This window comes from Ceratosolen solmsi, unplaced genomic scaffold (assembly GCF_000503995.2).
Source record: "Ceratosolen solmsi marchali unplaced genomic scaffold, CerSol_1.0 scaffold28, whole genome shotgun sequence".
Classification (NCBI taxonomy): domain Eukaryota; kingdom Metazoa; phylum Arthropoda; class Insecta; order Hymenoptera; family Agaonidae; genus Ceratosolen; species Ceratosolen solmsi.
The window spans coordinates 816,666-839,107 of NW_011948429.1; the positions used below are offsets into that span (position 1 = coordinate 816,666).

Genomic DNA, 22,442 nt, shown 5'->3' on the forward strand with positions numbered 1-22,442 from the left:
TGAATATAACATCATTTGTTTTGTTACACGAATATTTAACTAACTTTAAAATTATAAGAAATGATATAGAATTATTCTACGATTATATACATTTTCTTCAAAAAATTTAGTATTTACGCTGAATCTTTTCTTTTTCTTTGCACTTCAAAATCAGTAAATATTAGAAAAACTATATACTAACAAAATATTTTAATTAAACAATGTAAATTTATACGAATGGAATTTTGTTATAAAATTCTTTTCACACGCGTTTAAACAAATACGTGCGTATCACACTTTTTATACATTATAAAATATTGTTTATTATATTTTTTTTAATAATTATTTTAATGCATTTGTACATTATTATGATCATCATTTACGACCACTTTTAACACACTACATTGAATATCAAAGTAACTTGGTTAAGTTAGTAATGGCAAGAAATTGGATCATCATTATGGTTTATTAACTTTATGTTCATATTAAAAGACTCTATTGAATATATTTTTTTATTACGGTTTGAAGTCGTCTAGTTTATTTCTCTGTATTTTTGGAATTTCGTCCTATATATGCTCTAACATCAGTTAATAGACACTTTGACATTTATAATTTTTATTCCAGGAGTATATTAGTTACGTGATCAATGGATATTATCATTCGTCCCACATCAATTGAATAAATTCTTTAAAGATTTTTTATATAACAGTCTGTTAAACGATCATTGCACAATGTTTCTAGATTTAAATTGTTTATGTTCTTTTATTAAGATGTATTCATTATTGTTTAGTATTCATTATTGTTAATCAAATATGCTATTTCAGAATTCAATAGTTGATAAATGCTGCATTTTTTTTTATTTTAATAGTCATTTCAAAAGAGTGCCCCCCATATTAGACATTTGAAAAATTGATAATTCAATTGTACATAATTATATATGTGCGTGTGTGTGCGCGCGTGCGCGCGTGCAGCGAGTCTCTGCTACTCTTTAATTTAAGAAGTAATAAACGACTGGATTAGCGAATTCAAAAGACATATAAGCGGATATTAATCTGAGTAATTGACTCGGATAAATGAATAGTGGAGTAATGTAGATGTTTGATGAGAGAAACGTGAAAAAGAAGAGAAATTTTTTAAAACGCATTGGCGTCGCGGACAAACGACCTCTCTATAGTTCCATGCGCTCGGCCACTTGTTGCGTAGAATTTGCTGTGTGTTCAATTTTCTCTTTACTTCCTTGGCTACATAGGGAGCAGCCACTCCCGGAAGAAACGAGCGACAATCGCTTATTATTGTACTTGAACTACTATGAACTATTGTTCATCTTCTCTGCTTTGAGAACTTCCGTTGTTAATTGGAGTACATACTGCAATTAATGACGTGATTGTAGGCTTTCAATATAATCTAGATTCTTTTTACGTAATTTTTTAATTTATTGTTCAAGCTATTTATTTATTTATTTTCCATTATATAAATAAGGATTTCGATACAATGGTATAATGTATATTTTAAAATTTTTAATCTTAAGTTATTAATAGACAACAATTATGTATATCAAACTTCAATTTCTATATGAATTTGACATCGTAATTAAGCAATTAGGTGCTTAAAAAGTACAGTTAATCATGCAAGATTTATAAATGAAAATTAATTTTAACGAAAGTCTTAACATTATAAAGAAGTCCTGTAATTAACTTGTAATTATAAAAAAATAAGATCAATTATAGCGTTAAATAAAATAAAAACTCTTAAGGACACGTGTAGATATCCATATTATTACTATTCGTATCGGATAAAGTATGGAAATTCTAATTTTTTTTTTTTTTTTTTTTTTTTTTTTTTATTTTTTTCAAATTTTTTTTTTTTTTTTAATATTATCGACGAATTTGAATGAAACGTTCTTATGTTTATATAATTTTATATATAATAATTTATATTAATTATAGTATGTTTATTGTTGAAATTATATCAAATCTCACCAAAGTTCACGCTCGATATTTGTACAATGAATATGCATTAAGAAAAAAGAGGAAGAAAAAAAGAGAAAAAAAAGTGTATTGCATTAACAGAGCCTTTTTTATTTAACAACAGATTGAAATTCGATTAAGCTTCTGAAAGAAATGCGAGCGTCTACAAGGAGTGTTTGTCAAACATTTTAAAAATCGTCGTTACCTTGAAAGCCCTACCGCTGCTGTCGAGGTGAGCAATCGACGAAAATGGAAAAACTGATTGACAGATTTTACGACCGAGACAAGCAGCCTCCTGCCCATAAAGCGTGAAAATTCATAAAAATTGAGAGGGACGAGGATGCAGAGATGAGAAGCCCGAAAAGAGAGGAGTGTAAGGAGCGGAAATAGAGGTGAGGCTGCAGTGACAGTGAGTTCGATCTCTATGCTAATCCTGAAGTTAGATATTGAATTCGCGATGCTCGACGAGTGAGTGCCACTAGGTTGGTACTTGCCACCTTCCGCGTACGTGTATGCGTAAACATACGTCGTCAAGACCATTTAGATTCTTGGGGATGAGCTAAACTTTTATTTGCCCGAATTTTCCTGCATCTTCACGTCGGCGGTGCATGTGCTTTTTTTCCTTAGTACACGAGTGATTCGGTGTCGAGAAGGACGAAGAATACGGTTTGTCAATGTTGAAATCGTACATGTTCGCTGTGGATCTGTGACTGAGCCATTTAATGGGAGTATCCTGATTCGGAGAGATATTAATATATTCATATCATGTTGTATCCTTACAGAGCTAGCGATCTATTATTTTTGAAATCGAGGATTATTTTTAATCCCTTATTTGGGAAGATCCTTTGAAAGAATTATTGTTTGGTTTAATTATGATTGGGCAATTTTATTATTTATTCGAATATAGATGTATAAATTTAGGCTGATTTAGGCGTTCGGGTTGTTTTATCTATAAGTAACATCATCGATCGACTCTTGGTTGATATTTTTGTTTATTGATATTGATATAATAAATATTATTCAATTCCATGTGGCGTTAAAATAAATGTCGTGTTAGATCGTGTCAAGTTCATATTTTGTATTCTCTTCAAAACTGGATTTTTACTAAAAGTATTTGCGTGTAAATATTTGTTTTTTTTTTGTTTTATTTGTTTTTTTTTTTTTTTTTTTTTTTTTTTTTTTTTTTTTTTTTTTTTTAAATATTTCATACTAAAATATACTTAATTTATCAATAATGAATTTGTAAAGCTTCAATGTATGATTATTTTATACATACTAGAGAAAAATTGATTTAAATAGAAATTCAATCTATTTAGGATTTATTAAAAAAAAAAAAAAAAAAAAAAAATACTATTGTTGTGATTTTAAACATTTTTCTTGGAATAAAATTTAATGTAAATTTTCTTTATAAATACACTTTGTGTTTAGATTTATTATAAAAATTACACCTACACGAAATGTTTTTTTTTGTTTTTTGTTTTTTTGTTTTTTGTTTTGTTTTTGTTTTTGTTTTTGCTTTTGGTATATATGTTTAAAAACATATATATCATACAGATTTTTAATATTAATTCGGAAAAATAAATCAATTAACGTACGCGACAAGTAGATAAATACCTCGTTACCTCTATTTTAAATAAGTTTATAATTTAATATTATCATTATAATGTAAATTTGAATGAAATATAGGATTAAATGTTCATTGAGCAAATAATTTTCAATTTATTAGGACGGATAATATAATTGCCCAAGATCATTAATCATACTCTTGAAGCCATCACAAAATAATGACACGTTGGGACAGTGGTGTTCAATATCACTAGCAAATTATTATTATTATTATTATTATTATTATTATTATTATTATTATTATTATTATTATTATTATTATTATTATTATTATTATTATTATTATCTAATACATTATAATTTATAAAATGATCAAACTATATTTAAAAATCATTACCTTGTGATTGGAATCACTAATTACGTACTTTTAGCGAATGTACATTGAGGATAAGAAAGTTTTTCTTAAAAATTTTAAGATTTTAATATTATACAATCATTATATGTATTCTTTATGTTGTGCATTTGACATTTCATTAAATATGTCATTCGGTTTAGATTGAGAATTGTACATTTTTTGGATATAACATATTTATACAATTTTGAGTATTGTTGACTATGGCTTGGAATACATTTGTCATAATTTTTTTTTTTCCCAGTGCGACTTTAATTTATTTAAGAATTAGAAACATTCATAATTAATTGATGTATTTGAAAATTATCTTTCAACGGCAATAAATCCATTGGATTTATTAATTTGTATTTTTTACTTCAAGTTTATATAAAATTTTCAATTAATAAAAATTCATACATTTTCGACAATTAAACCAAGCAGCGATAATCGATCAATTTAATTGAATAATATCCGATTAAGTTTCACACTACATACGAGGCACCAATCACATGCTACTGATTACGTTTCTACAGCTATTACTTTTCTATGTAGAAAAGTACAACTTTCTCCGATAAAGTCTATCATTATTATTTCTATTAAAAACTTAACTATAATACATTAACTGCCGTAAATCTATAAATGTACAAAAGCAAAATTCATATTGTTAATAGAATATATCTACATTCGTTATTTATGAAAATCAAACATTAAATTAACATATTCACAAATATTTATTCACTCTATAATAATCATTAACTTAAAGAATAAAATATTTTCATTTAGTATAAAGAAATAATTTTAATACTGATGAAAAAAAAAAAAAAAAATAAATAAAATATAACTCATTTACTTTTATAAATTTAGAGTTTACAAAAACTTTGTGTCCGATTATGCCAATATATTTCATGTGTAAAGATACTTATTAAAATCTAATTATATGAAAAAATGATTAATCTTTAATTATATTCTAAATCGTTAAATATGGAAATATAAGTAGTTCATTAAATAAATCAAACACATTTCTCTGCTAATAATATTATTATTCATTCGTCATATTTTTAAATAGTATAATTTTTCACGTTCTAAGTTTTAAAAATTAAAAAATGCTATTTGCAGTTAGTAATTATAATGTAATATACTCACTGCGGCTAAAGTAATCATCGTCGAGACTAATAGAGGACGACAATGTTGCAGCATCTTGGATTTTTTGTGGCTGCTCGGTCGTCCCCATGTCTGACGCTTCAGTTGGAAACTCGTGTCGGTGAACCATAATGTAACGATGACGTTTAGCATGCTAAAATTAAGGAAAGAACGTTGGTTGACTAATCGAAATTCGCTCATATTTATGTAATATTTTTAAGATAACACTACAATTCTAATCTCTATTATACAAAATTTCTAATCTATAATTTTAGTCTCCATTATACAGATTCTTTATGTTGAACATATTATTCTTCGTGATGAGTACGATAAATAATATTAAACGTCCAAGTTTGTAATTCAAAGGCATATATTGCTTGTTAATTTTATATTCTCTGAAAATTTTCGTTTATTCTTTTTGTTGACATGTCTTTTTTCTTCCATCGTCTCTTGCTTTAATATAAATATTTGTATTATTCATACTAAAATAATAGAAAAATTCAGGGGCTATAAAAGTAAATATTATCCAAGTTATTTTTATGACAATACAAATATATTGTAAACAATAGGTTAAAATAATTTTTAGAAAAAGTATTAATCCGATCAGATAGATATGATCGCGAATTTTTTAAATTAAGAAAGGAGAATGCTGAAAAATATTTCTGTATATACGATATTTATAAGTGAGTTTTGCTTTAAGACATCCAACAAAGAATCAATTGAACCGTATTAATTCTTATGGGATGGCGATACGTGGGCTGAGCATATCGAACCGTTTCATATAATAATTTTATGCAAATATCTAAATAATATTCTGAAATAAAATTAATAATGTATGAAGAAATTAATTCGTTATATTGTCAACTGATATTTCATTTTCGACTTTCGATATTTCTTTTCTTTTTTTTTTCTTTTTTTTTCAAATTTACAACACTTTGATGAGAAAAATCTCACCATTCATCGATAAATCTCTATTTTTATTAAATTTTTTAATTTAAATTGTTCTTATTGACCATGTTTTAACGCAATTTGAAAATTTAATATATTAATTTAATATTTTCATGCTTTCATTAGATTTTCTATGTCTGTTTTATCAGTGATTAATTGTAATTTAAAAAAAAATTCATTTCACATTTATGAAGCAATTAATTTAAGTTTAGCTGGATTAAATTTGCGTTTAAATTTATAATTTTGAAATATTTAATTATAATCAAATACAAACATAAATATAGAATAATATTAAGAAAACATAAGTATTATAAGAAATAAATAAGTTTGTCATTAATTTTTCATCTTTTCTTCTACTTTTAGTCTTTATAATTACCACTTCTTTGTAATTGTATTTATTATATTTTGTATTAGTTTATAATAAATTAATTGATATTTATAGTTAATATAATTGCTCATCACAGCTTATTATTTATTTATAAATATATACGTTTATTATAATTAAAATTCATTGGTAAAAGGAATTTTGAAAATTTTATTCCAATATAATATTTAGATTAATTGGCTGTAAGAATTCCACAATTCTGAATAATAATTTAATTTTATAAACTCAACGAGGGACATACGCATAAATACAACATGACACATGTAAATATTTTTCGTTAGTATGAATTCCGAATGAAAATCAATTTATCTATTATGAACTGATACTATTACTGATAATATCAGTATTTAGTTAAATAATTTGAAAGAGTAAATTTATAAATGATAAATAATAGTTCTATAAAAGTAGCAAGAATAAGAAAATATTTAACGATATAGAAATAATGTTGTAATAATGATTATAATAGAGATAAAATTTTTAACAGCATGTGATTGAGTGACTGATTCATAAAGAATATAATTTTTTCATAAACTGGATTGACTATTCATTATATATAAAATTCATTTATATATAAATTGTAATCGTTGTAGATTGTTAAAAAATTATTTTATTTTTTTAATCAATTACATTGTAGATCTCAATTATACTATAAATTTCGATGATTATCATATTTTAACAAAATATAGTTGGTAATAATTTTTCGGGTTTATTTTTGCTAAGATATTAAATTGGGATAATTTTCTCTTTTCATTATATTAAAACTATATAATTATTTCCTGTAACATTAAATTTATAAACTTGTTAAGCTCTATTTTATTTATATAATTGATTTAAAAGGCCAATTATTGTACACAAGTATATAGTAACAATTAAGCATTTAAAATTAAAATAATTAATATATGTAAATACCGTAAATTTTTAATAATTTTATTTGTCAAATTAATGTTGCATTTATGCATGTAATTGAATACTGTATTAAAATTTTATAAATACAACTGTCGAATTAATTTTCAAAGCAGTAAGTAAACGCAAATTTTATATTATTTTTTTTTTTTTATAACATGTGAGAAACTTTATTTAGAAAGAAATTTAAAAACAAATTATAAACTTAAAAGTACAATGTATAATATGATAAAAATTAAAAAACCTTGGAGAAAAATATTTTTATTTAAAGTCTACTGTGGCTGAAAAAATGTCATAGCCAGAACTTGAAAAATATGTTGAAAATTTAATATGAAAAAACACATTAAATTCAAAATACTTTTTTAAAAAATAAAAATCATATGCTAGAGAATGCATACATAAAATTAATTTCACATTTAGAATTAAGATCTTTCCATTAAAATTTTTAATTATTTTTGAAAACATCAATTAGGACTTATGAAAATGATATACAGGACTTCATCGGTATAAAGTGAAATTTAACTAAATGTAACTGCTATTATAATTCAATAAAATTAAAAATAATGAAGAAAAGAAAACTTTATTATGAAAAAGATTATAAGCGTTTCAACAATGCTTTTGAGTTTTTATGTCAATATATACACTAATGATGGGGAAGGGGAAGGGGGGGGGGAGAGCTTAATTATTGAGTCTAAAAGTTTCTTGTTAATATACAATATTCTTAAGAGAAACTTTGCGTGGATGGATATTAGTCACACTCCGAAACAATCTTCTATGCTTAATTTTCAATTTGCATATGTGCGAGCAGAAATCGTAGCCATCGATTACTGCATTTTTCCTTTTGCTTTTCCATTATTCTACATAATAAGTTTTTCTTAGCTGATGAAACTTTGAGAACTACAGATGAGTTTGCGATAAGTATTAATATGATTGAAAAACATATTTTCAATATATTTAAGAAAAAAATGTTTATATTAATGTATGTCCTCTAATAATGATTGCCTTAAAATATTATTATTTTCATATGAATTTTCATGAAAATTTGCTTCAAATTATTTTTCAACATAACAATATTGTAGTTGACAAATTTACGTTGGAAAAAAATTAATGGTACATTATAATATCATTAAATGAATATGAATGGGACTTGAAAAAGCTTTATAAATTCCAAAGAATACCGATATTTATTCAATTTTTCATAAACATTTGAGCTCCATTTCAATAAAATCGCTATTACGATAGTATAGTATTGTATTTCATTTATTTATCGGAATCTCGTGTGAGTCTGTATTTGTCTCGTAATAAAAAAAGCAGCTCATCGTGGCGCACTTTCTCACCTGAATGTAACGTTTTTTTCATAAATCTTACCGCCGACAATTTTCATACGCGTGCAACTTTATCCCATAAAAATGTAAATATGTAGTCTATGTAGGCGGTTGAGTATTCGCGCGCAGCGTGTGCACAAATGGATTTGTATGCGTATCGTGTAATGCGTCGCGTCCCATACTTTAATTTTCCGGGCAGGGTTGGCCACAAATTTCCAAGTAGGTGTAAATTAAGTGATTCCTGATCACAAGTGGCTGATCGTATCATTCGTATGTAAGAGCCCGCAGAAAGAAGCAACGAAGCAGTTTCAGAACAAAGAAAATGAAGAGCGATGAAGATCTCTCGCAGGAAATTGACTTGACATACGGTCGGTACGTGCTACAGTCACTTCTGCCAATATCAATCCATGAGCCTTTCTCACATTCCCTTTGTTTAATTTTAATGTTTTATTTATACCCTATCCCGAAGGAGTTTCTCATATGATACTTTATGTATTATTGCTATGATTAATAACATTCTGTTACTTTACAAAAATTTTATTTACTTGTCAAAGATAATTCTAAAATAATTCTCCAGCACTTGCTTTATATTCCTTATTCTGTCGCATATGTTTGGAGAATATTGTTGTTACATATGCCGGCAATCAATCGATTATATAAGAATGAAATATTAATTAATGAATACGACATCCAATTTATAGTAATAATAATAAGATTATTTATCAGTGTCATAAAAGTTTTTTAAATAAAAAATTAATTGGTTTATAAATGAGTTTAGATTATTAAATTTGGTATCCCTTGGCATGAAATATAAATATTAATATTTTTTTCATATTGATGTACAAAGATAGTAAAATAAAATTTTATTATTACCGGAAAATCTAGTATTTAATTTTTTTTTATATTCTTATATATATATATATATATATGTAGTTCTGCTATAGTTTTATAATTTCGATTTTTAATTAATTTGAATTATATGTTAGGATTAAAAAGTTTTATAATTAGATTTGAAATACTAAAGTCAAAATGGGAATCCTCATTATGAAAAGATGTTTTTTACTTCTCCTGTGTATTGTATAAATTTGTAACGAAACGCAAAAGAAATATGCATGATTTTATTTAGTACAATTTACTCTAATTATTTATAAAATTAAGATTTAACGTAGTACGCGAAGATGTAGAAATATTGAAAATATTCGATAATTTCGGATTTGCAGAAAGAAAATTGCAAGCGTATGAAATGCGATGACAATATTAGATTAATTATACACCAATTGAAAAATAAAAGGCGCACTTGATATCTTAAACTTTTAGCACATAAAGACCATATTTGCCCTATTATATGTCATTTGCACAATTGTATGAAAAAGATGGCTACGCAATATCAATCCTCTTATAGATATAAAAGATAATGAGAGTCATAAGCTTTAGGAACAACTGAAACTTCTAATACGACATCGTCACATAGAATAGTAGTTAGCGGCCCTCATACTTAGATGTATATAGTTAATAGAGCGACCGCAATGCAGTGCCGAGGAAGTGAGAGCCGTAATAATAAAGTGTTATGCTCGTATCACACTGGAGCTTTAGCTTGGAAAGTACCACTTTCCATTTAGCTGAAACATGAAAATCGAATGAACTTACTACGATAGAATAGACCACTTGATGACGCTTCCGAACTCTGATACTTTTTGCAATCGATAAAAATACGTAACTCGTTTTCTCATCGACGTGAATTGTGATTTATATTTATGTCTTTGTAATGGATACACGGATAAATAAAAAAAAAAGTACTATTACACATTTTTTCCCATTGAATTATATTCTTTTACAAGCTCATAAAAATATTATGCAACGATATTTTCGACATGTCGCATATTACGAAGAAATAACTTAATTATTATAAGTAAACGGTAATAAAATGTTTGATAGCCTTTTATATAAAACTCATTGGTAAATACTATAATTTTTCAGTAAATTTAACAGCAAAATACAGATAATGCTATTTGAAATAAAAATTAAAAGCTTATCTTATATATTATTTACTCGGTTAGAAATTTATAAATACAATATTTCTTAACGATATAGCGAAAGTTTATCGCAGAACTTTATCTGACTGTGACATTTGGTTAATTTTTTTCTTAAATTTTGTCTAAAAATTGATATAAATAATATAAAAGTCGTTGATAGAAAATGAAAATATATTTATTAAATGCTTATGAATATTAGTTAACGATTCAAAGATTAGTAAAGTTGAGTAAAAAGCCAGTAAACTACAAAATTAGTTACTTTTAAGATAAATTACATTTAGGTTTAAAAGAAAAAGGCAGTTCAGGTATCAGTTGAATTCTCGTAACATCTACCTTTACTAAATGCTCATCGTGGAGTATTTTTTGAATTTCTTTTTGTCCAGATCGATTTGACCCTTCACTCCCTAAAGAGAGAGAGAGAGAGAGAGAGAGAGAGAGAGAGAGAGAGTGATTCCATTCGAGATCGTAGTATAGAATGAACATACGCACTGGCCAATAGTACTGGAAATAGCCTAGTGAAGCTGCCTTCGAGTGTTCGTATTACAGTTGAAAAAAAAAAAATATATATATATATATATATATATAGAGAGAGAGAGAGAGAGAAAGAGAGATTTTCGTATCAGTCTTCTTCAATTCCTTTACTTAACTAACATTGACACTGCTGACCACATCTTGATGTAATAAAAGTAAAACAATGGCTCTGTCTTTTTTATATTAATTTTTTTAGTGGATGATTATAGTGTAGCACTTTATTCTTAAACAAAGAACTCATAAAACAATGAATACAAAATAATTTACCAAAAGAAGATGTTCATAATTATTGCTACCTATGGCATTAATTTAGAAATCGACTACTATTTACGTTTTAGAAAATTGTGAACAAAACTTAGCTACATAAAATAGTAGATTTAAAACAAATAGTTTCGAAAATAGTTTTGCAAAGCCTTTGACGCCGAGGTAAATATGAAGAAAATAGGATGGCTATGTTGAATTGAATTAATGATTTGAATAATTTAAATGATAAAGGTAAAGCGAAACTTTTATAAATGATCAAAGTTTCAAGGATCATATTTTAAGAGTTGCATATATTAAAAGTAATTAAGAATCTCTTTCATTTTAGAAAAGTGAATTTTTTTTTAACATATTTACAAAATAGTTTAAAAACTTAATATTTATAAGTTTTTTTACTGCCATAAGTTTTATTTTAAAATTGTGTTTTATTATTTTTACTATATATTCAGAATTTTAAATATAAATGATATTAGTAATATTATAAGGTTGAATTTTATTAGAATAAAAGTTATATTACCTTATGAATTAAATTAATTTTTATATCAAAATAATACATATTTATAATATAAATTAGCTGTAAAACATAATTGACGACATCGTAACGAAGTGGTCGAATTATTCTTTAGAGATTTTGCATTTACTATGAATAAATATGCATTTTGCGTTTTCTTTAGGTAGCAAACAACATTTTTTAGTAAAATAGTCATTTGAAAAAATTAAATAATAATATTATGTGTTTATATATATATATATATATATATATATATATATATGTAAAATTTTGTACTAATTATCAAATATAATTTTGTTTTTATATATATATTTTAATAGATCTTTTAAATATTTAATTATTAAGTAGTATATTATCTGTGATTCAAGATATGATATTATTTTATGATGCAATCTGATATTAATTATTGAAAGAATATAAAATTTGTATATACTTTATTATAGATGAAGCAATAAAAAAAAGTTTATTGTATATGGAGTAATAAAATTTGTAAAAAAAAATTTCATATTTTTTTTGTAACAAGTATCTATATAAACGTCAGGATAGAAATAATGTTTACATATATATTTTTAGATTTTGGAAATTTTCAAGTTTTCGATACATCTGGAAAAGCAATGGAAAAATCATATTTTATGCAATTGGATATTTTAGATTCGGAGATGGCAAGTGGAAAATCGGGTGACGACCGACATAAGAGAGGAGAATTTTTCACGATTCAGTTGCATCTTGGTTAATAAGTTCTCTCTCTCTCTCTCTCTCTCTCTCTCTCTCTTTTTCTCTCTTGGTCTGCCTTATGGCAGACCCTAATCGAGTGCACGAGTGGCTCGACTAGCGGACGACTACGTCCGATAAAACGGACACATAAGTACCTGTGACGAGCCCGTGAGAGCAGATCGTTGGTACTCAAACCTAATGCGGGGGCGGTCTTTTTGGCCGAGGTTGATGCTAATGGATCTTTTGCTTTTTTTTCCGATGAGGGCGAAGGCTTCGAAACTCCAAAAGATTCTGTCACGAGAGCTTTTTGAGCGGGATCGTATATTCTTGGGACGGATCGGAGAATTTCTTAATAATAATTATAATTCGCCTGGAGTGTGGTGGATCACGCATTCGGGATTTTCGTCGAAAACCGCCTCGTCAAATGTGTCAGTTATTGTCGGTCGTGGCGTTTACGCGAGTATTCGACCACTTTAGTGAGAACTTTTCCATGCGACGAGAATCTAATCAAGAAACGAATGAGACTCAGAGTTACATTATCGAATACACTCAGTGCGGTATACTTTTGACGAATAATGTTTAACATGATATGTCCATCATACTTTAAATTAAAATCAAAATGTTTCCATTCAAAATTCCTAAGAATATATATTTTTTTTATTTTATCTTTTAAAATAAAATAGTTAAATAATTATTAATTTGAATGCCATACTATGTTATTGATAATTTTTTAGTCCTTGATTTGACTGCAATATAGAAAACTATTTTATGTACAGTGACAAAAGGGAATATAAATACGAATGTGGAGATAAAAATGTTTATATACGTATTATTAGAAAATATCTATTGTACTTGGAATCTAAAGGATTACAAGTTGACATTGAAAAATCATAATTTTAATCTTTATTTTGGATCTTTCGATTTAGTAATGACGGCATTAGAATAATAAAGTACTGTATTTTCAAAGGCTTGAGTCTTTAAAGGTTTTCAGATAATACACTCGATTACTTTAAAGTTTGTTTTATAGATGCTGTTGTTCTTCAATGGCCTTCTTTTTAAAATACATACGACTCGCTTTAGTGTGAGTTAAATAGAACTTTTAGAATAAAAGAGTTTTATTTTCATGAGACTGTTTATAAGAATATTTATTATACGTAGAAAGTATTTGTGTTTTAAATCGAATAAAAAGTTCTAAGATTAAATTGAACGAAAATTTAATAAATATCTTACAATTTAAACAAATTTGAAATACTAAATAAGAGCCGAAAAAATGCGTTTGAATGTTCAATTTAGAGTGAAAGAATAAAATTTTGACTGTGTTTATGAATATTTATTCAGAAATTCAATAATAGTTTATATTTCGAAATTTTAGGTCGAACAGTAATGGCAGATTACTTTTGAATGAAGCAATCTCATGTATTTTGTAATGCAATAAAATGTCCACTGCATAATAAGATTATCTAAACATTTTCAAATTATTATTGTGCATACAAGGATATGAGTAATTTCAATTAAATACAAAGAAAAGTTATATGTGGTTGAAAAATTGCTTTTTATCATCTAAAAGTTTCGCATAATATTAGTCGTTTTAAAAAGTTTATTTGATTATTCTGAAAAAAGTAAGTAGATTATCGTTTTTTCTTTTTGTATTTTATTTAGAAAATAAAGTTTTTAACTTCCAATTGAAGAAGCTGTAAGTAAGCTTTAAAATCCTACAGATTTTGGATTTTAAATTTTTTTTTTTTTTTTTTTTTTTTTTTTTTTACGTGGAAAGATAAAAAAAATCATGTACATCAACTGGTGAAATTAATTGAAATGGAATAATATTACCAGCTGGTATTCGTCAGAAAAAACTACGTTAAGCTTATTATATTACAGAGCGAGCCCTTGCCGAAAAATCTTCGAAATTCTCTATTTTAACTATCAACTAGATAACAATTATTAATTTGTGCTTAAGTAATAGTTAAGACACTAATGTGTAAAAGTAGTATGTGCGTTTGCTCTTGCCTAAGTCCTCCATTTACTATTCGTAATTTGATGATCACGACGTGAAATGATGTATTGTCGGGAGTTTCATCATAATTAAATCATAAAGTTTTTACGAAGCAGAACTATAATTGCACTACATAATTGCAGCAAGACATTGTGAAGTTCGAAAATTCAGCGCATAAAATGTCGCGAAATAAAAAGTCGGCTGTAACGCCTTTTCCCTTCTCGGATATCACTATAAAGGAGGCAGTTGTAAATGCAATTTACAGGTGAATACAGTTGATATATCGGGGAAAGGGGTGACGGGGCGGCGACGCGCATAACCGGCCTCGTCAGCTAAAGCTCGAGAGTTGGCGGGAAAGAGGAAAAGCCAGCACGTCTTGGGCGTAACGACGGAGGTAAAGCAGCGCGCGTTCCTTCGACCGGGTGATGAAGGTCCCGTCCCACATTTTATTCGCCGGTGAGTCCTGACACGATCCTTCCTCTCGATCCTCGCCGATGCGTGACCCTCTTTATTCCCATTTTCCTGTGGCGTGCTTTCTCGTTCCTTTACTCGTCGCCGGAATTTCCCCAGGTTCCGCTGACCTTTTCTTTGCCGAACAAAAGACAAAAGAGCCAGCAGCTTTAAGCAGTGATTTTCTCGGTGGTGGAAGGTCTTGGTACTATAAAGTTTCTATACTTTTTTTTTTTTTTTTTTTTTTTTTTTTTTTTTGTATTAGCAATAAACATTCTTTTATGATTATATTTTTTTTCTCGCTTTTTTATTATTTTATTTTTAAAATAGACGTATAAAGTTAGCATACTGTGGTTCGCTAAAAAATTGAAACGGTTACACAATCATACGTGTATATAAGACTCTTCTTTATCGTCATTGCTAGAAGTTCATTATAGTTATATTATAGTAATTTAGATTAACAGTTGATAATAATCGAATAGTAAATAAGTGAATCAGTTTCAGATTAATCACAATTAATCTACATTTAACGCAGAGGAGAGGTAAGTAAGAATGTTGAATTTTTTTTTATATGCACTTTGGTAGTGCATGGATGTGTGTACTTTGCGAGATAGTAATAGTGAAGAATTTGGATGGAATATTCACTATACGAATACAAAGATTCTTCATAATTAGTATTATAAATATTCCGATGAAATAGGAGTCAGACGATCGGTCATTGGATTATACTACGTGGGTTGTTTAATTTTATTAAAAAAAGCATCCTATTAATAATTAATTCGTGATTTGAATTTTAAATTCTATGAATATAGTTCAGACGTATGCATTAATATTCAAAAAATTTTTAATTCATAAATCGTTTTTATATAGGGTATAATTTTAATATTAAAAAGAAAAAAAAAACTTAAAAAGTTATGAATTCTCAGTTTGTGGCAGACGTTACGTTTTTTATTAAGATTTCCGTACCTACGTAAAATCACTTTATTACTCAAATTATTATTATTTACATTTTATTTATCGTGCATTACATTGATTTTTCGGCTTACTTGACATTACATTTTGGGGCACTTGTGTTAGGATAGCAATTTGCTGCACTAGCAAATAGTCCTTGTGAGAACACCAGCTTTGTATTTTTAGTAAACTAAGTCAATTAAAACTCTGACGTCAATAAGGTGTAACTGGTTGAGTTTCTTATTATTAAATTTCACAGTATTAAAATCGTTTCATATATGTTCTGCTTTTTTCATTTATATATATATATATATATATATATATATATTTCCCTTTACATACATTAACTATTTTCAATGTATTGTTCCATCGATGTTTAATGGTTATTTGATCATAAATAATAATATCAAATAGTCTTTAAATACTCTTCTATACAATTGAATAATTGAATAATTGAATAATTGAATAATTAGTAACAAGTATTGTTATACTCTTACACCATTCTAACAAATATTAGAAGTTTATAGATTAATTATACCATTGTTATGAAAAATATTTCCTCCGATACACTAATATTAAGGGTTACTTTTATTTTTCTTTAAAATTAGCAGTGTATATCTGTAAATATTATCCAGGAGGATATTAAATTAAAGAATAATATTATTAAGCTTTAAATGAATAAGTTATCAGGTAATGTGACTGTCAATAAATGATGTTATTAATTTTATCAGCACATGAAAATATTAAAATTTTTTTTTTTTGTTAAATTATAAATAAATCTGCATATATATATATATATATATATATATATATATATATATATATATATAATTTATATAATGCTTTATATAATGTTCGTTAATTTTCCAATAATATTCAAATCATCTTCAAATATTCTTTCAAAATCTACAGATTAAGAATACTCTGCTTGATTAATTTTCAGAAATTAACGGATTGTATAACGTTGAAGATTTTTCTCGAGACCGGACACCAGGGCTATAAATTCTTTTAAATTTTCAGAAATATTTGATCCAAAATCCTAGCTTCACTAAATATCTTTTCGTTTTTGTATTAAGGTTCAGCCTTTTCCTAATGTACAGCTAAAAGGTCTGCTCCTCGCACATCGAGCGTTAGTGCATTTTCATCTCGTTTTCCATAAAACACTTGTGCATACTCGGCCGCTTTATCTTGGGACTTTCAAGAATCTATAGAAAAAGTGCTCCTCTCTTTCTCGCTTTCTCTCCACCTTTCTTCTTTATTTCTCTTTCTTTATCACTCCCTTTATTTCTTAGTATATTTCGTCGCGAATTCCCGGATTCCAGAGAACGACGTGATTAAAAAAGACAAACGGCCCAGCACGAGTTGTTGATTTTGGTTAGTACGAAACACGTGGCTTTATATTGCTTTCAACTATTTAGCGCGGGAGTGTTTTGCATCTCCGTTCTCTCATTTCCTATATATTTTCCTTTTCTTTTCTTTTTTGTTTGCATTTAAAGAGGTATGGTATCGGTGGGGAAATAAAAGTATTCGTGCGCAAAATATTTCAGTTAATTTAAATTTTGTCGTAACAAAATTTCCGACTGCACAAAACTAGTAGAAAAAAATTAATTTATTTTAAATGCAAATATAATATATGATTATTATTATTTCGTTACAAATGATTTTAAAGAATTTTAATTTAAAATTTTATTTGTAAATATTCGTCATTTAATTTATGTTACATTGATATTACACAACACTAAAGTTAATATTATCTTCAATATGAAATATTTATTGCATTTAAAAAGTCTGTAGTAATTGAAATATTATTATAATTTTTTGAATAATTGTTTAAATCGTTGCTGTTAATAAGATTACAGAAAATACAACAGTCCAGATTGTGCACAGCATTATTAATTAGAAATAATAATATTAATTTAATACAAATCAATGGCCACATTTTTGACAGTTTTTTAGTTAAAAAATTTAGTTAAGAAGAGAGTTTGGTTTCAAATTGAAATATCTTATGGAAGAATGTAAAATTGGAAGTCCTTTTCAATGTACGTAGACAAGCTATTACTTTTACGTTAATCGAGGTCTGCTTTTGGTACTGTATCTAGTTCAACAAAAATTTGTAACTTTTTTGCTTCATCCATATACGTGCTCAATATATATTATTTAGATATACAAAGAACTTGCAAACACGCATAAAAAAAAAAAAAAAGAAAAAAAAACAAAGAAAAGAAAAGAAAAGAATCTCTTATAATTCCTTCAAAATTATAGATCCAATATTAAATATAATAGAAACTACTAAATGCCAAAAATATTAAGGACTGAATTAAAAATCCGTTTATCATACATACCAATTATATATTGATATTCAATAGTCTAAATGTATCTTTCATGACAGCTACCCGTAATTAATTTACGTAATAATAAATACAAAGCGAATATAGAGTATATGCAGAATTGAACTATGCAGAGATAAAGCTCAGATAAACTGAGATATTAGACCTAATTTAAAGGAATTTCTCTAAATTTGCAATTGATGGTGAATAAGAAAATGGTGGAAGAAATATAGTCGATTACAGCATTAAATACACTAAGTAGTCGAATATTTTTCTAAATATCAATAAATAGCGTGTACATGTATGCTTTCATATTATTTTATGGACTTAATAGGAATGTACAAAATTAAAAATAATTAACTGGGCTACAAATATTTAATTTTTCGTTCATTGTCATTGTATTGGATAATTTAATCCGGACATGTACATATAAGGAGTTTCAATACCGTATAAATATAAATTATTATAGATGTGTAGCTAATGTTAGAATAATTATATAAAATAAACGTAATTGTATATTGTATATAAAATTGAAAGCGATATTACTTATTTATTTGATTTATTACAAGATGGATATTCAACGAATTATCAAAGTTTTTTTAACGTATAAAGCAATAAAAAAACGTATCAGATGCTTTTTAATTTTAAATCAGAATTTATTGTCATAAATATACGGAGCGTATGGAAAGTATATTTACTGATTAAAATTTGATTTCTGATCGATATTATACTGACCATTATATTATCATTCTAAACTATCGTAAAATTAGTTTATATTCTTTTACTTATGCAATACTATGAATATTAAAAATTTTTGTTTTGATAATGTTCTTAGCTACGTATTGTTTGGAAACTATTGATTAAAATTTTAATTATGATAAATTTAATAATAATAAATAATAGTTTGAAATAATGTTAATTAAATATTGATGTTGTCAATTTTGTATTACTTAGGGTCACTTCATACATGTGCATATATAATTTAGGCATTAGAAATTCATAAAATTAAAATAATTTAATTATTTAATTTATCCATAAAATAATAATTTTCAATTTAATATTAAATTGTATAGACTTTATTAAAATATATGCAATTTTATACATTTTTTTTTTTACATTAAAATGAAAATTCTTATAATAATAATTCTTACTAATAATATGCCAAGTATATTTTCGATTTGATATAAACTATTTAAGTATAAGAGTAAAAATATTTTAATATAATCAATTTTTTTTATAATAGAAATTTCATTAAAGCTATGTTGATATAGATATAATATTTTGTAGAAAATAAATAGATTTAATCTAAAAAGTAACATAAAAAATGATTCAAGATAATTATATTTTTAATAAAAAATACTGTCAATATTGTATATATCAGTATTACAATGGAAAAGCTTAAGAGAATCAGAATTTACAGAAATTAAATATATATATATATATATATATAGCTATTACATTAATATTGTTAAAAGTAAGAAATTAATAACAAAATGTTGGCAATTCAGAAATATTCAGTTTATTTAAGTGAATGGTTGTATGTGCAGACATTAATTTTTTACAATTAAAACTTCAGATTTGTGTAAACAAGAAATAATATAAATTATAAGATATAATTAAATATTTAATTTTAAAAAATTAATAAATTAATAAATTAAGTTAAAAATTCTTCAAGTAATTATGATTATTATTAAGACACGGAACCAATTAAGTAACTACAAAATATGTAAACGTATAGTGATATGTAATAATACATTATTATGTATAATTATTATAAATAATTTATAATACTTATTTTTATATGCATTACTAACAATATTAAATATATGTTTTTGTATTACAGCTGCATTTTTTGGACTAAATTTAGAGAATTAAACAATTAAACAACTACAAAATCAGTTAAATCAATGTTGAAAATTTACCGTTAATGTTGAAATTTTAATTTTAACTTAGCGATCGAACGAAAGGTCATGAAATCCTTTGCCATATTTTTTTTCAAACAGATTGTATATAATACTAACTCAACTCAATAATACAAAGCTTTTTAATTATAGAAATTAAATTCATAAGTTTTCACATATCAACCGAGAGTAGAATAAAATGAGAAAACTTCTGACTTCCCTTTCTTCTGTAATGTTTCAATTGTTTTCTCCTATTCCGATTAATTCTTATTTTCCGAACATTTTCTTGAGCGCTTTACTCTTCAACTATTAAATTTTTTTTCTTAACACGTGAAAGCCACTAGTCGTCGAGAAAGTTCTCCTTTGATCGAATTCTATGATACAGAAGCTCTGATTGCTGGCCAATCAACTGTCTCGCTCATTTTCTCGCTAACTCACTCTTTATCTCCCGTTCTCTTTCTTTCTCTCTTCTTATTTCAGTTTCCTACGTGTTAAGTAGAAATCCAGGACAAAATCATTTTCATCACTTTATTTATTATAACGTATTATCACCGAGAAGAACGATAATCCAATTTACAAACATATATAATCAAGTACTTTTTTTTGTATCAATTCGGTGTTTATATCCACAGATATTTCTGCGAGTAAAGACTGTTAGTGTCTTTGGCTAAATTCAAGAAGAATGAGTATATTTTTAGATATTTATTTCAATTTTTTTTTTTACATATTAAGAATTTTCTACATATTTAAATATAAAAAATATTAAAAATATTAAGATATACATTAATAAAGAATTTTATCGAAGTAATGAGTTCTTGGAATAATAATTATATTAAATAATAAATTAAAATTCGTATTGGGACTACGGGAATTATTTCCATATGAAATGATATTGGTATGCATCAATTATAATTGAACAGACTCATTGAACAGATATCATTTTTAATATTAATATTTTAATACAATTTAATATTAATAATATATAAAGCTGAAGAAAAATTCTGTAGATCTTCGGAGAAAAAAAAAAATATATATATATATATATATATATATATATATATTATTATTATTATTATTATACCGGTAAAGTAGTATGGATATTCAATTTTTGATACTATTGAAAATATAATATTTTATTTTAAAAATTCATAAGTATTGGGAATTTATATGAAATTCCCTTTCGGTGTAATTTACAAAAAATAGATATTGGTTAAAAAAATGAAATATTTGATATATTTAATTTCGATTGTGTAAAGCAATGATTGTTGTTCTTTTTATTTTTATGTATTAATGTAGAATATATTTTACTTGATATTAAATTTTTATAATTATTATGAATTATATTTTTATAATTAATTATTATTATATTATAATTAATAATTTGAAATACTGTATAAAGCTAATATGAAACATTATACTTTATTCTAAAATTGAAAATTCGAGATGTATTAAAGGGACGCAGTGATTTTGAAAATTAGTAACTTTTATTTAATGATGTCGTTAAAAATAAAACTTTGTAACATTTATTGTTACACCGAGTAGCTACATTTATAAATTTCCAGTTTGCCGAAATTTTTTATTACATTTCTAGCGAGTTGCTTATCAATATACAAATAAATCAATGTATAGTTTATTAGGTTTGTCGACAATTTTTACGTAGTAATGATTGATTCTTAAGTTCAATTTGAAGAGAAAAGCTCTTAGTTTCCAATTATTGTCAAAATTATAGACGATTTCAAATGGTCTTATATGAATCGGAAATGTTATTGCTATCTTGTATATTAAAGTTGAACTTGATTTAAAGTTGCCTATAACTTTAGAATTAATAAAGAGGTAACGATAAAAAGTTAAAATGGAAAATAATTGTCCTTATGTCTTCTCTTCCATTTATTTTATTCTTCATTGTTTTAAGTAGCTTTCGTAACGAGTAATGCAAAATAATATACACCGACAAAGATATTAAATTGTATATATATATATATATATATATATATATATATATATGTATTATTTCACTACATAAACGCTCTCCTTTTCACTATATTTTCTTCTCCATATAATTCTTATTTGCGCTTTCATAATTTTGTAAGGTAAAGAATCGTTTCTCTTTCATTGTAATCAAAAGCTCTTGTAGAATAGAGTCCCTCGGGAACTTACTTTCTATGT

The 22,442-nt window shown here is 25.8% G+C and overlaps 2 protein-coding genes across 3 annotated transcripts in view; one reads left to right on the forward strand and one right to left on the reverse strand.

Annotated features, from left to right (window-relative positions):
• Positions 1–22,442, reverse strand: part of Fstl5 (follistatin-like 5) — a 326,084-nt gene that overhangs the window by 29,351 nt on the left and 274,291 nt on the right. The window contains exon 4 of the mRNA XM_011501504.1: positions 5,047–5,197. Within this exon, the coding sequence (XP_011499806.1) occupies positions 5,047–5,197 (151 nt within the window). The remainder of the gene's footprint in view (positions 1–5,046; positions 5,198–22,442) is intronic.
• The window catches only part of LOC105363738 (hemolymph lipopolysaccharide-binding protein-like), a 27,205-nt gene continuing 6,834 nt past the window's right edge, over positions 2,072–22,442 (forward strand). The window contains exon 1 of one of the 2 annotated variants that reach the window (XM_011501503.1): positions 2,072–2,338. The gene's annotated coding sequence lies outside the window, so the exon portion shown is untranslated. Of the gene's footprint in view, positions 2,339–14,807; positions 15,104–22,442 lie in introns of those variants that run through there. The other variant, XM_011501502.1, reaches the window with a different exon arrangement.